Below are 15188 nucleotides of genomic sequence, written 5' to 3'. Positions count from 1 at the left end.
AAGATAAAAGACAATCTTTAAAGACAAAGGACAGTCTCTAAAAGCCAAAGACAGTCTCTAAAAACAATCTCTAAAGACAAAAGACAATTTCTAAAGACAAAAGACAGTCCCTAAAGCAAGAAAATCATCTCTAAAGATAAAAGACAATCTTTAAAGACAAAAGACAGTCTCTAAAGACAATAGACAGTCTCTAAAAGCCAAAGACAGTCTCTAAAAACAATCTCTAAAGATAAAAGACAATCTTTAAAGAGAAAAGACAATCTCTAAAAGCAAAAAACAATCTCCAAAAACAAAAGACAGTCTTAAAAGATAAAAAAAACAATTAGATGACGTCCACGACGGTCTAAATCGATTGAAGTTGAGTTTTTTTGGATATTATTTCTTATAGGAAGGAGCAGTTGGTTTCAAGGTACTCGGGATTGTATATTGCAACAAATAAAGTACGTAAATCGCCCTTAGTTTTTGTAAAATCTCACAGATTAAGTACATTGAACAAAAAAAAAAAAATATTAATTATTGTACCAATTTTATATCGATTGGGGCGGCGAAAGGAAAATAAAATAAAAAACAAAAAAAAATATAAATCACGAAAATTTATTTGGTAGCAATTAAATTTATAAAAAAGTCAAAAACCTTAATTATATTATTTTGCTAGCGTTCTCAAGTACAGTCAAAGGTGCGGAGGCGGTTTAGTCTTCGGAGAATCTAAATATTAGAAAAAAAAAATAATAATAATAATAATACTGCCTCGCGCCCTTTTAACTGCCCTTTAGAAGGGGACCGCTTAAGCGTAAGGTCAGTCGCTAAGTAAAAAAAAAAAAAAATCGTATCAATTTATAAATTTTCAAATAGAAAACACACTTATACATTCGATATTCAAAAATCAATAAAATACTACAAAAAAAATGAAATCACTTCGAGGATACTTTCATCTAATTAAAATATCAATATAACTAATTATACTATGCACATTGCCCCTTAACACTTTCGAGATTCCTACGAAATTAAAAAAAAATCCATCTAATATAGATAAAAAGTTATACGGGGGAGATTCGAAAAATAGTCGTTCCGATATCGACTATTACCGAAATGATTTTATCGAAAATTAATTATTTTAGTAACAAAACAACGATTACAAAATTTTTTATGGAAAATAATCGTAGAATACTTATTTTAGTGCCTCTTTTGTCGATAAGTTTCGAAAGCTATCGATAATAAAGTTTTTTCGGCCAAAACGAAAAGTTTTATTCAACACTCCGTATCTGGTGGAACGCTCAAGATGGAAAGGTGAAAATTTGAGAGGTTGTAGAAAAAACGTTTCTGATTCTATTGATTTTTTTTTCAAAATTATTCATTTAGTAGAACTGAAGATATTTAAAAATTAACAGAAGCATGTCACTTTTTGCGTCAAAAACAGATGTTTACTTTAACACCCTGTATCTATTGAATCAATCAACATAGAAAGATGAAAATTTGGAAGCTTGTAGAAAAAATATTTCTGATTCTGAAGATTTTTTTTTCAAAGTAATTCATTCAATAGAACTGAAGATATTTGAAAATTTAGGGAATCGAAACAGTTTATGTGTCAAAAAAATGTGTTTTCTTTCACACCTGGTATCTAGTGAACCACTTACGATAGAAATATGAAAATTTGGGAGGTTATGCAAAAAACGTTTCGGATTCTGATGTTTTTTTTTTTCAAAATTATTCATTTAGTAGAACTGAAGATATTTAAAAATTAACAGAAGCATGTCACTTTTTGTGTTAAAAACAGATGTTTACTTTGATACCCTGTATCTAATGAATCAATAAAGATGGAAAGTTGAAAATTTGGGGGTTTGTAGAAAAAACGTTTCTGATTCTAATGAATCGTTTTCCGAAGTTGTATGTTCAAAAAAACTAAAGATATATGAAAATTTAGGGAACCATGTCATATTTTGTGTCAAAAACAGATATTCATTTTGACACCCTGTATCTAGTGAATCAATCAAGATGGAAATTTGAAAATATGGGAGCTCGTAGAAAAAACGTTTCTGATTGTAATAAATCGTTTTCCGAAGTTGTATGTTCAAAAAAACTGGAGATATTTGAAAATTTAGGATATCCTGTCACGTTTTGTGTCAAAAACAAATGTTTACTTTGACACCCTGTACCAAGTAAATCAATCAAGATGGAAATTTGAAAATTTGGGTGTTTGTAGAAAAAACGTTTCTGATTCTAATGAATCTTTTTCCGAAGTTGTATGTTCAAAAAAACTGGAAATATTTGAAAATTTAGGGAAACATGTCACGTTTTGTGTCAAAAACAAATGTTTACTTTGACACCCTGTATCTAGTGATTCAATCAAGATGGAAATTTGAAAATTTGGGTGTTTGTAGAAAAAACGTTTCTGATTCTAATGAATCGTTTTCCGAAGTTGTATGTTCAAAAAAACTAAAGATATATGAAAATTTAGGGAACCATGTCATATTTTGTGTCAAAAATAAATGTTTACTTTGACACCCTGTATCTAGTGATTCAACCAAGATGGAAATTTGAAAATTTGGGTGTTTGTAGAAAAAACGTTTCTGATTCTAATGAATCTTTTTCCGAAGTTGTATGTTCAAAAAAACTGGAAATATTTGAAAATTTAGGGAACCATGTCACGTTTTGTGTCAAAAACAAATGTTTACTTTGACACCCTGTATCTAGTGATTCAATCAAGATGGAAATTTGAAAATTTGGGTGTTTGTAGAAAAAACGTTTCTGATTCTAATGAATCTTTTTCCGAAGTTGTATGTTCAAAAAAACTGGAGATATTTGAAAATTTAGGGAACCATGTCATATTTTGTGTCAAAAACAGATATTCATTTTGACACCCTGTATCTAGTGAATCAATCAAGATGGAAATTTGAAAATTTGGGAGCTCGTAGGAAAAACGTTTCTGATTCTAATGAATCTTTTTCCGAAGTTGTATGTTCAAAAAAACTGGAAATATTTGAAAATTTAGGGAACCATGTCACATTTTGTGTCAAAAACAAATGTTTACTTTGACACCCTGTATCTAGTGAATCAATCAAGATGGAAAGTGGAAAATTTGGGAGCTCGTAGAAAAAACGTTTCTGATTCTAATGAATCTTTTTCCGAAGTTGTATGTTCAAAAAAACTGGAAATATTTGAAAATTTAGGGAACCATGTCACGTTTTGTGTCAAAAACAAATGTTTACTTTGACACCCTGTATCTAGTGATTCAATCAAGATGGAAATTTGAAAATTTGGGAGCTCGTAGGAAAAACGTTTCTGATTCTAATGAATCTTTTTCCGAAGTTGTATGTTCAAAAAAACTGGAAATATTTGAAAATTTAGGGAACCATGTCACATTTTGTGTCAAAAACAAATGTTTACTTTGACACCCTGTATCTAGTGAATCAATCAAGATGGAAAGTGGAAAATTTGGGAGCTCGTAGAAAAAACGTTTCTGATTCTAATGAATCTTTTTCCGAAGTTGTATGTTCAAAAAAACTGGAAATATTTGAAAATTTAGGGAACCATGTCACGTTTTGTGTCAAAAACAAATGTTTACTTTGACACCCTGTATCTAGTGATTCAATCAAGATGGAAATTTGAAAATTTGGGTGTTTGTAGAAAAAACGTTTCTGATTCTAATGAATCTTTTTCCGAAGTTGTATGTTCAAAAAAACTGGAGATATATGAAAATTTAGGGAACCATGTCATATTTTGTGTCAAAAATAAATGTTTTCTTTAACACCCTGTATCTAGTGAATCAATCAAGATGGAAAATTGAAAATTTGGGAGCTCGTAGAAAAAACGTTTCTGATTCTAATAAATCGTTTTCCAACTTTTTCTAAAATAACTTTTCTGAAAATTTCTAAAAAATAAAAATTATTCTACCTATTTTTCGTTTCTCCCCTGTATATAATTAAAAAAAATTGCAAATTCGATTCGAAAATTGATCGTAAAGGTATTGAAGGGCACTGTGATATTTTGAACAGTCATTCTGCACTCAACGATAGACTTGTACTAACATTCATAGTTAAATATGTATAAAAATAAAATAATAATTGTAATATGGTATTTATTAATAGCTATAAAACAACAAATTATTTACAACGTACGTACATAAACAAAGTCTCCTGGCTATACCGGACCTAATCAATTTCGGACTGACGCAGACTGGCCAAGCAATAATAATAATAAAATATATATAAATTTATCTAATAACATTAATTTCCAATACTACAATAAAAAAATAAATAAAAACAAAATATAGTTTCTTAATATATATATTTAATAATAAGTAATATATAAGCGCATCAGGGCCAGTATGGGCCAGTCGGATGTACTAGACCTTTTCCTTCAAAGCGATCGTAACAACTGATTAATATATTTCCAAAAAAAAAACATTTCCAGTATGCTGTAAATTATTTCTTAAGCGCGAGTACGGTCCTGTTACATATCAGACTTTGATCACGTGATCTGCGCGTGAATATATTTCGGATTTACTATTTTCCTCCGATAGAATTTACAAGAACGCGTTAAAAATATAAATCCGACACGAAATCAACAACAATCTAATGGATATATTACACAGAATCATGGAAAATTTAAACTAAAAATTACAACGATGGACGCCATTTTATAAACGTGTATATATAATATACAACGATTGGATTGTAAATTAATAAATTATAGACTACAATATGTGAATATTTGGTAAAGAAAACCAGATTACCAAACTCTTAAGAAGATTAGGAAAGATTTTGGAATTATTTGAGTTGTATTAAAAAAATTTCAACACGATAAACAAAGTAGGTGTTGGATACGTGGCGGAATTTGATTGGTTGACATAAGAAATACAATAGAAGTTTACAGAAACGATGTTTTATATATAAGGTGTCTCAAAAAAACTTATTTATACTTTAAACGTTGTTTTTCGAAGAGGACACGCGTCTGTCACGTGAAAATTGATTCTCACGCAATCTAATTCAACGCCCATGGACTTTTTGGGGTTATGTCAAATGTAAACATGGAGGACGTTACAACAAATGTGATACAAGATAATTTTTGATATATTAATCAGTATGTTACGATTTGATTGGTGATAAAATCAGCTTCGGGATTTGGTCTAAATTGTCTACGAAAAAGTGCAGGCAAGGGGGAGAAATGCATTTAAAAAAATTGTAGCCCGGATAATATACCGGGTGAAACGTGAATACTGAAGGAACCGAAGCAAGTGGTGCAGGACTGGGGGGGCCGCGTTTTATTTTTTCTTTTTATTTTCGATTATATATTACAAGACACTAAAGAAAAATGAAATTTTATATTGAAATATATAAATAAAAATTTAATAATAACGATTTTTAGTGTCGTGCTGTATATGTACCTATCGAAATACATTGTTGTCGGTTCGTAATTAATTAATTTTTAGTGAGAAACAAATTTTTGATTGATTACAAGTAATACTCGAAAATTGTAATACTGAAAATAATTTTTTTTATTCAAATACTGATAATTTAATAAATTCAATTTGAGATTAGTGGATTAGTCATATTTAATACCTTGTATCTCGAAAATGAATGACGATAGAAATGTGAAAATTTGGGGAATCGTAGACAAAACATTTCTGATTCTACCGAACTTTTTTAAAAAGTTCTATATCAAATAGAACTAAAGTTATTTGAGAATTAAAAATATCACATCACTTTTTGTGTCAAAACCAGATGTTTTCTTTGACACCCTGTATCTAGTGAATCAAACAAGATGGAAAGTTGAAAATTTGGGGGATTGTAGAAAAAAAGTTTCTGATTCTAATGATTTTTTTTAAAAAGTTCTATATCAAATAGAACTAAAGTTATTTGAGAATTAAAAACATCATGTCACTTTATGTGTCAAAAACATATGTTTACTTTGACACCCTGTATCTAGTGAATCAATCAAGATGGAAAGTTGAAAATTTTGGGGGATTGTAGAAAAAAAGTTTCTGATTCTAATGATTTTTTTTAAAAAGTTCTATATCAAATAGAACTAAAGTTATTTGAGAATTAAAAACATCATGTCACTTTATGTGTCAAAAACAGATGTTTACTTTGACACCCTGTATCTAGTGAATCAATCAAGATGGAAAGTTGAAAATTTGGGAGATTGTAGAAAAAAAGTTTCTGATTCTAATGATTTTTTTTTAAAAGTTCTAAATCAAATAGAACTAAAGTAATTTGAGAATTAAAAACATCACATCACTTTTTGTGTCAAAACCAGATGTTTTCTTTGACACTCTGTATCTAGTGAATCAATCAAGATGGAAAGTTGAAAATTTGGGAGATTGTAGAAAAAACATTTCTGATTCTAATGAATTTTTTTAAAAAGTTCTATATCAAATAGAACTAAAGTTATTTGAGAATTAAAAACATCATGTCATTTTTTGTGTCAAAAACAGATGTTTTCTTTGACACACTGTATCTCGTGAATTACTCATGATGGAAGTATGAAAATTTGGGGGCCTGTAGAAAAAACGTTTCTGATTCTAATGAATTTTTTCAAAAAGTTCTATATCAAATAGAACTAAAATTATTTAAGATATAAGGAAGTCATGTTACTTTTTGTGTCAAAACCAGTTGTTTTCTTTGACACACTGTATCTAAAGAATCACTCATGATAGATATGTGAAAATTTGGGGTCTTGTAGAAAAAACGTTTCTGATTCTAATTATTTTTTTTTAAAAGTTCTATATCGAATAGAACTGAAGTTATTTGAGAATTAAGAAAATCATGACACTTTTTGTGTCAAAAACATATGTTTACTTTGACACCCTGTATCTAAAGAATCAATCGTGATAGAAATGTAAAAATTTGATGACTCGTAGAAAAAAAGTTTCTGATTCTACTGATTTTTTTTTCAAAGTTCTATATCAAGTAGAACTGAAGTTATTTGAGAATTAATGGAATCATGTCATTTTTGTGTCAAAACCAGATGTTTTCTTTGACACTCTGTATCTCGTGAATTACTCATAATGGAAATATGAAAATTTAGGGACTCGTAGAAGAAACATTTCTGATTCTAATGAATTTATTTTTAAAGTTTTATATCAAATAGAACTGAAGTTATTTGAGAATTAAGAAAATCATGTCACTTTTTGTGTCAAGAACAAATGTTTTCTTTAACACCCTGTATCTAGAGAACCAATCAAGATAGAAACAAGAAAATTGGGGAGTTGGTGGAAAAAACGTTTCTGATTCAACTGGTTTATATCTCACAGTTCTATATCTAATAAAACTGGAGATATTGAAAAATTTATGGAATCGTGTTACTTTTCGAGCTAAAAACAAATTTTTTTTCAACGCCCTATATCCAGTGAACCTATCACGATAAAAACATGTTTAATAGAAATATCATAAAATAAACGTTTCTGAATCTACTAGACTTTGTTTGAAATTCCTAAATCAAATAGAACTGAAGATAATCAAAAAGTAACTAGACCATGTCTTTTTTTTTTGAGTTGAAAACAAGTTTTCTCAAACACCCCGTATGTAATGAAAATGAAAATTCGGAAATTCGTAGAAAAATCGTTTACGAATCTGTTGTAATTTTATCGAATCAATTCAGTCACAAAAAGTTGATTTTTTTCGTTATCTTCGATCGATGTAATTCTAGAAAAACAAAAACCAAATCAAAAATCAAAATTATTTACGAACCGAACGAATGCGGATAAGAAAAACTCAGCAGTGTCGAACCCAAACGTTTCGGGATTTTCCGATTTAAGGCCCAGTCGCACACCGGCCGGCTATACCGGGTACACACGATAAATAATTTATATTATATAATCTCTCACAACTTATACGCTATAAGAAATATAGAAATATATGTATCACATCAAATAACAGAACAATAGCAACAATTACTGATCAACTAACAATAAGGGATATGTATTTCGTTATTAGGGGCGGTGTACCCGGACCGGTGGCGTGCGCGCGGCGATTTTACCGGACGGCCCCCTGCAAGTTTTCGTAATGGTTAAAAATTTTAAATTCTTCGAAAAAATACAGATCAGTTGAGGGTGTACGGCCCTGTGTAGTTTGTCGATGACCGATGTGATTACGAAAAAGTGGAATTTGATTTTTTTTTGTGAATTTTTTCATATAGAATCGATTTTATAACGGAAAATAGTTTTTTTTATATATAATTTTTATAAAAAGCATTTAAATAATGAGACAGTAAAAGGATTATATCATTTTTTGAGTCAAAAACAAAATTTATCTTTACGACCCTATATCTCATGAACTAAATAAGATGGAAATGTGAAAATTTGGTAATTTATAGAGAAAATGTTTCTTATTCTAGGAATATTTTTTTCACAACTATTTATTAAATTTTACGAGGGTTATTAAAAAAATAAGACAATCATGTCACTTTTAAACACAAAAATAGAAGTTTTCTTAAGCGCCTTGTATCTAACGAACTACTTAAGATGGAAACTTGAAAATTTGCAAGCTCGTAGAGAAAATTTCCCTCATTCTATGATTTTTTTTTCGAAAATTTGTATTTAATAACAAGGGAGATAATGAGACAGTAAAAGGGTTGTGTCACTTTTTGAGTCAAAAACAAAATTTAACTTTACGACCCTGTATCTCATGAACTAAATAAGATGGAAATGTGAAAATTTGGTAATTTATAGAGAAAATGTTTCTAATTCTAGGAATATATTTTTCACAACTATTTATTAAATTTTACGAGGGTTATTAAAAAAATAAGACAATCATGTCACTTTTAAACACAAAAATAGAAGTTTTCTTAAGCGCCTTGTATCTAACGAACTACTTAAGATGGAAACTTGAAAATTTGCAAGCTCGTAGAGAAAATTTCCCTCATTCTATGATTTTTTTTTCGAAAATTTGTATTTAATAACAAGGGAGATAATGAGACAGTAAAAGGGTTGTATCATTTTTGAGTCGAAAACAAAAGTTATCTTTACGACCCTGTATCTCATAAGCTAATTTAGATGCAAATGTAAAAATTTGGTAATTTATAGAGTAAATGTTTCTTATTCTAGGAATATATTTTTCAAAACTATGTTTTAAATATTACGAGGGTTATTAAAAAAATAAGACAATCATGTCACTTTTAAACACAAAAATAGAAGTTTTCTTAAGCGCCTTGTATCTAATGAACTACTTAAGATGGAAATTTGAAAATTTGCAAGTTCGTAAAGAAAATTATCCTTATTCTATGATTTTTTTTTTCGAAAATTTGTATTTAATAACAAGGGAGATAATGAGACAGTAAAGGGGTTGTGTCATTTTTTGAGTCAAAAACAAAATTTGTATTTACGACCCTGTATCTCATAAACTAATTAAGATGCAAATGTAAAAATTTGGTAATTTATAGAGAAAATATTTCTAATTCTAGGAATATATTTTTCAAAACTATGTATTGAATTTTACGAGGGTTATTAAAAAAATAAGACAATCATGTCACTTTTAAACACAAAAATAGAAGTTTTCTTAAACTCCTTGTATCTAACGAACTACTTAAGATGGAAACTTGAAAATTTGCAAACTGGTAGAGAAAATTTCCCTCATTCTATGATTTTTTTTTCGAAAATTTATATCAAATAACAAGGGAGATAATGAGACAGTAAAAGGGTTGTATCATTTTTGAGTCGAAAACAAAAGTTATCTTTATAACCCTGTATCTCATGAACTAAACATGATAAATATAAAAAAATTTGATAATTTATAAAAAAAATATTCCCGAATTTAAAAATTCCCTAATCGAAGTTTTATTTTTAAAAACAAGGAAGATACAGAAAAAAAAGTTGATAGTAATCGAATTTTTCTACATCCCCTCGTATTGAACGAATCAATAAAGATAAAAATCTCCAAATCGGAAATTTTTCAGTAAAAACGTCACCGAATATACGAACGCCACTTTCACGATTCAAATATGAAAAAAATCACAGTTACCATCGAATTTTTATATTAATTTCCAAAATATTTCGACAAATTTTCAATTTTTCCCGATATCTCCCATAAATTTTCGAAAGAATTCGAAATTTTTTCGCACCCCCCGCTTCCGAACCGCACACACCTCGCGCCGCACAACCAAACTAATTCTCACTTCGTAATCGTAATATAATATATTTTTTTTTTTTCATTATATTTTCGCTTTATTCCTATTTTATCCATATATTATTTTAAAAAATTTTATCCCTTAAATAATATTTTGAGAATTGCTGTTTTCAGACTTCAATAACGTGAGAGCGACATTCCCACACGGCGAAACTTAAAAAAATATATTCCGAAAAAAAAACGACGCGACGCACTTTACGCGCGAAGCGCGGCGTCGCGCGTCTTTTTCCTTTTCCGTTTCTACATGTTCGGAACGATAAAAAATATCCAAAATACTCAAAATATAACTCTAAATACTATCGAAAAAAAAAAAAATTGATTAAAAAATAGAAAATAAAAAAAAAAAAGGATGTTTCACTGGCTTTAAACGATGACTACACGCTTCAACTTCGTCGAACCCCCGACCGCACACGAAAAATTGAAAAAAATAATAAAAAATCGTAAAAAAACTCCACGTTAAAAATTTTCCGATTCGTTGTATGCGAAGAGCGTTAAGCGAAGGTGAAGTCGAAGGCGGGACGCGCGTCCGCGGAATCGCGCGTCAGCGGAATCGCGCGTCCACGGAATGCGATTCGAGCGCGACCGATGGGGGCGTCGCCGCCTTAAGGATTCGGGGAGTAGATGCGGATCGCTTGTATGGCGGGTAGCGAACAGACGGGGCATTGGGCGTCGCCGGCTTCGCACACTCTGGTGGCGCATTCCATGCAGAAGAAATTGTGGCCGCACGGCACCAGGGCGTGCGTAACTTTCGCCTCGGTGCACACTAAACATTTGGTGGCGGAGCTGAGTAGGGAGTCGGCGGGGCTGGTGCTGTTCGCCGGCGACGGTCTCGACGGAGCCGCGGCGCTCGGGTACGACCAAATGCTCGATAGAGCGGCGGACGTATCGAAGCTGGGGGAATCGCCCAAGCCTTCGTCTCTATCGTTCGAGCTCCATATGGCTCCCAGATCTCTGCCGCCGCCGCTGCTCGACGAGCTGCTGGAGCAGGAGCCCGAGCTGGAGAAGGCGCCGCTGCTGCCCGTCGAAGAGGTCATCGTCGGGAACGTGTCCGTCGGTTGTTCCATGTAGTTGAGTATCGAATTCAATCCGGATTTGTACAACGAGGCGAATAGTTCGCTTTCGTCTAGTAAGCCGTTGATGGAGGCGCCGTTTCCGGTGCGCATCGCGATGTGGGCTTCGATTTCTCGGCGGGCGGATTCGACGCTCTCCGGTAGACCTGTCACCTCGAAGACGGGTTCTTTGTCGCGACTCGGCGTTACGATGTAGGTGTGGGTCTGATGTTGGATCCTTTTGATGGTGGCGCCTTTGGGGCCGACTACCAGGCCGACGACGCGGTACGGCACCCGCACTTGGATTGTTACGTGGCCGGGAATATTCGCCGGAGGACCGGGCGGCGTGCTGGCGCCGGATCCTAATCCCGCCAAATTGTTTTTGCGGGAAGCTCTGATTTGGGAGAAATGCTCCGCCGCCGAGAGGATTTCTCTTTTGGCTTTGGCGACGTCTTCTTTGCGACCTGTTACCACGAAGACGGGTTCTTCGCCTCTGACGGGCGTTTTGATGTAAGTGTTGGTCTTGGCGCGGAGGGCTTTGATTTTGCAACCTGAAACAAAAACGATATCGACGTCAATTTTTTTTTTTTTTTTTTGGATATCTGTTTTTTTAAAAGACAAAAATAGAAGTTTTCTTAAACTCCTTGTATCTAACGAACTATTTGAGACAGAAACTCCAAAATTTGCAAGTTCGTAGAGAAAATTTTCCTTATTCTATGATTTTTTTTTCGAAAATTTGTATTTAATAACAAGGGAGATAATGAGACAGTAAAAGGGTTGTGTCACTTTTTGAGTCAAAAACAAAATTTAACTTTACGACCCTGTATCTCATGAACTAAATTAGATTGAAATGTAAAAATTTGGTAATTTATAGAGAAAATGTTTCTTATTCTAGGAATATTTTTTTCAAAACTATGTTTTAAATATTACGAGGGTTATTAAAAAAATAAGACAATCATGTCACTTTTAAACACAAAAATAGAAGTTTTCTTAAGCGCCTTGTATCTAATGAACTACTTAAGATGGAAATTTGAAAATTTGCAAGTTCGTAAAGAAAATTATCCTTATTCTATGATTTTTTTTTTCGAAAATTTGTATTTAATAACAAGGGAGATAATGAGACAGTAAAGGGGTTGTGTCATTTTTTGAGTCAAAAACAAAATTTGTATTTACGACCCTGTATCTCATAAACTAATTAAGATGCAAATGTAAAAATTTGGTAATTTATAGAGAAAATATTTCTAATTCTAGGAATATATTTTTCAAAACTATGTATTGAATTTTACGAGGGTTATTAAAAAAATAAGACAATCATGTCACTTTTAAACACAAAAATAGAAGTTTTCTTAAGCGCCTTGTATCTAATGAACTACTTAAGATGGAAACTTGAGAATCTGCAACCTCATAGAGAAAATGTCCCTCATTCTATGAATTTTTTTTCGAAAATTTGTATTTAATAACAAGGGCGATAATAAGACAGTAAAGGGGTTGTATCATTTTTTGAGTCAAAAACAAAATTTATCTTTACGACCCTGTATCTCATAAACTAATTAAGATTCAAATGTAAAAATTTGGTAATTTATAGAGAAAATATTTCTAATTCTAGGAATATATTTTTCAAAACTATGTTTTAAATATTACGAGGGTTATTAAAAAAATAAGACAAACATGTCACTTTTAAACACAAAAATAGAAGTTTTCTTAAGCGCCTTGTATCTAATGAACTACTTAAGATGGAAACTTGAGAATCTGCAACCTCATAGAGAAAATGTCCCTCATTCTATGAATTTTTTTTCGAAAATTTGTATTTAATAACAATGGCGATAATAAGACAGTAAAGGGGTTGTATCATTTTTCGAGTCAAAAACAAAATTTATCTTTACGACCCTGTATCTCATAAACTAATTAAGATGCAAATGTAAAAATTTGGTAATTTATAGAGAAAATATTTCTAATTCTAGGAATATATTTTTCAAAACTATGTTTTAAATATTACGAGGGTTATTAAAAAAATAAGACAAACATGTCACTTTTAAACACAAAAATAGAAGTTTTCTTAAGCGCCTTGTATCTAATGAACTACTTAAGATGGAAACTTGAGAATCTGCAACCTCATAGAGAAAATGTCCCTCATTCTATGAATTTTTTTTCGAAAATTTGTATTTAATAACAATGGCGATAATAAGACAGTAAAGGGGTTGTATCATTTTTCGAGTCAAAAACAAAATTTATCTTTACGACCCTGTATCTCATAAACTAATTAAGATGCAAATGTAAAAATTTGGTAATTTATAGAGAAAATATTTCTAATTCTAGGAATATATTTTTCAAAACTATGTTTTAAATTTTACGAGGGTTATTAAAAAAATAAGACAATCATGTCACTTTTAAACACAAAAATAGAAGTTTTCTTAAGCGCCTTGTATCTAACGAACTACTTAAGATGGAAACTTGAAAATTTGCAAGTTCGTAAAGAAAATTATCCTTATTCTATGATTTTTTTTTCGAAAATTTGTATTTAATAACAAGGGAGATAATGAGACAGTAAAAGGGTTGTGTCATTTTTTGAGTCAAAAACAAAATTTGTTTTTACGACCCTGTATCTCATAAACTAATTAAGATTCAAATGTAAAAATTTGGTAACTTATAGAGAAAATATTTCTTATTCTGGAAATATATTTTTCAAAACTATGTATTAAATTTTACGAGGGTTATTAAAAAAATAAGACAATCATGTCATTTTTAAAGACAAAAATAGAAGTTTTCTTAAACGCCTTGTATCTAACGAACTATTTGAGAGAGAAACTCGAAAATTTGCAAGTTCGTAAAGAAAATTATCCTTATTCTATGATTTTTTTTTTCGAAAATTTGTATTTAATAACAAGGGAGATAATAAGACAGTAAAGGGGTTGTATCATTTTTCGAGTCAAAAACAAAATTTAACTTTACGACCCTGTATCTCATAAACTAATTAAGATGGAAACGTAAAAATTTGGTAATTCATAGAGAAAATGTTTCTAATTTCACAAATATATTTTTCAAAACTATGTATTAAATATAACGAGACTTATTAAAAAAATTAGATCATCATGTCACTTATAAATTTATTATTTATTTAATAATTACTAAACAGAATTATGTACCAAAATGTACAACAAAAAACAATCCGAAGAAGCCAAATTAGTGCTATATAGTGGATGTTCAATCTTCGTAAAACCAATTACGTGTACGGTACCCTTAGAAAACTAAATAGTAAAGAATGCACCGGACTTCTAACCGGATACTACCATTTAAGACGTTTACCTTCCCACCCTGGGCATCATTGATGATCCGGAACGCTGCTGGTGCATGGAAATTGCACCACGTTACCTGTGAGAGCCTCGGACGTGGTTTAAACACCTGGGCAAACCCCCCAACCACCCTAATCATTAAAAGATTCGAACCAAAGGCTTCTGAAAAGACTTTGAACTTTGGAAACGTCCAGTGGGACTTTTTTGGTACTTTTCGTGATCTTCTTCGAGTACGAACTGTCATTTCCGATACTAGACCTTTGGTTTTTATATTGGTTGAGTTAATAACCAAATTTTCCCGTACTATAAACAACGTGACGTCTGCGAATTCGGTATGTATGGATTTCTAGGTTATGTACTTTCGGTACCACCCTGGTAAATACGTAAAATTCCAATTTTCATTTAAATATATGTCGTTTGTGATTTATTTTATTGGTCAATCAAAAAAAAAACAATCTTCGGGCTCCGAGTTGAGGTTTAATTGAAAATTCATACGATCGAAATATTAGGCGAGCAGAAGTTGTCGATGGAAATTTGTTTTCGCGTTTTACGAGACTAACGGAACCGCGTACCGTACACCATAATTGGATTTACACTTTTTCAATTTCGAAGTAACGTTTTCATTATTATAACATAACTTGGTTATATTTGTAGTTTTTTGATTGATTTTTTTCGGGTCGATCACCCCGTTTATTTTTTCTTTGTTTTCTATCGGAATTCCGCGACGT

General features: G+C 31.2%; 1 protein-coding gene across 1 annotated transcript in view; it reads right to left on the bottom strand.

Annotated features, from left to right (window-relative positions):
- Positions 1–578: 578 nt before the first annotated feature.
- LOC130450143 (RNA-binding protein MEX3B) overlaps positions 579–15188 on the bottom strand; it is a 64565-nt gene continuing 49955 nt past the window's right edge. The window contains exon 2 of the mRNA XM_056788344.1: positions 579–11721. Within this exon, the coding sequence (XP_056644322.1) occupies positions 10724–11721 (998 nt within the window). The 3' untranslated portion in view covers positions 579–10723. The remainder of the gene's footprint in view (positions 11722–15188) is intronic.

Source organism: Diorhabda sublineata, chromosome 11, assembly GCF_026230105.1.
Source record: "Diorhabda sublineata isolate icDioSubl1.1 chromosome 11, icDioSubl1.1, whole genome shotgun sequence".
NCBI lineage: Eukaryota > Metazoa > Arthropoda > Insecta > Coleoptera > Chrysomelidae > Diorhabda > Diorhabda sublineata.
Note: the sequence above shows the minus strand (reverse complement) of the source record. Positions and strands in the feature narration are given on the sequence as shown.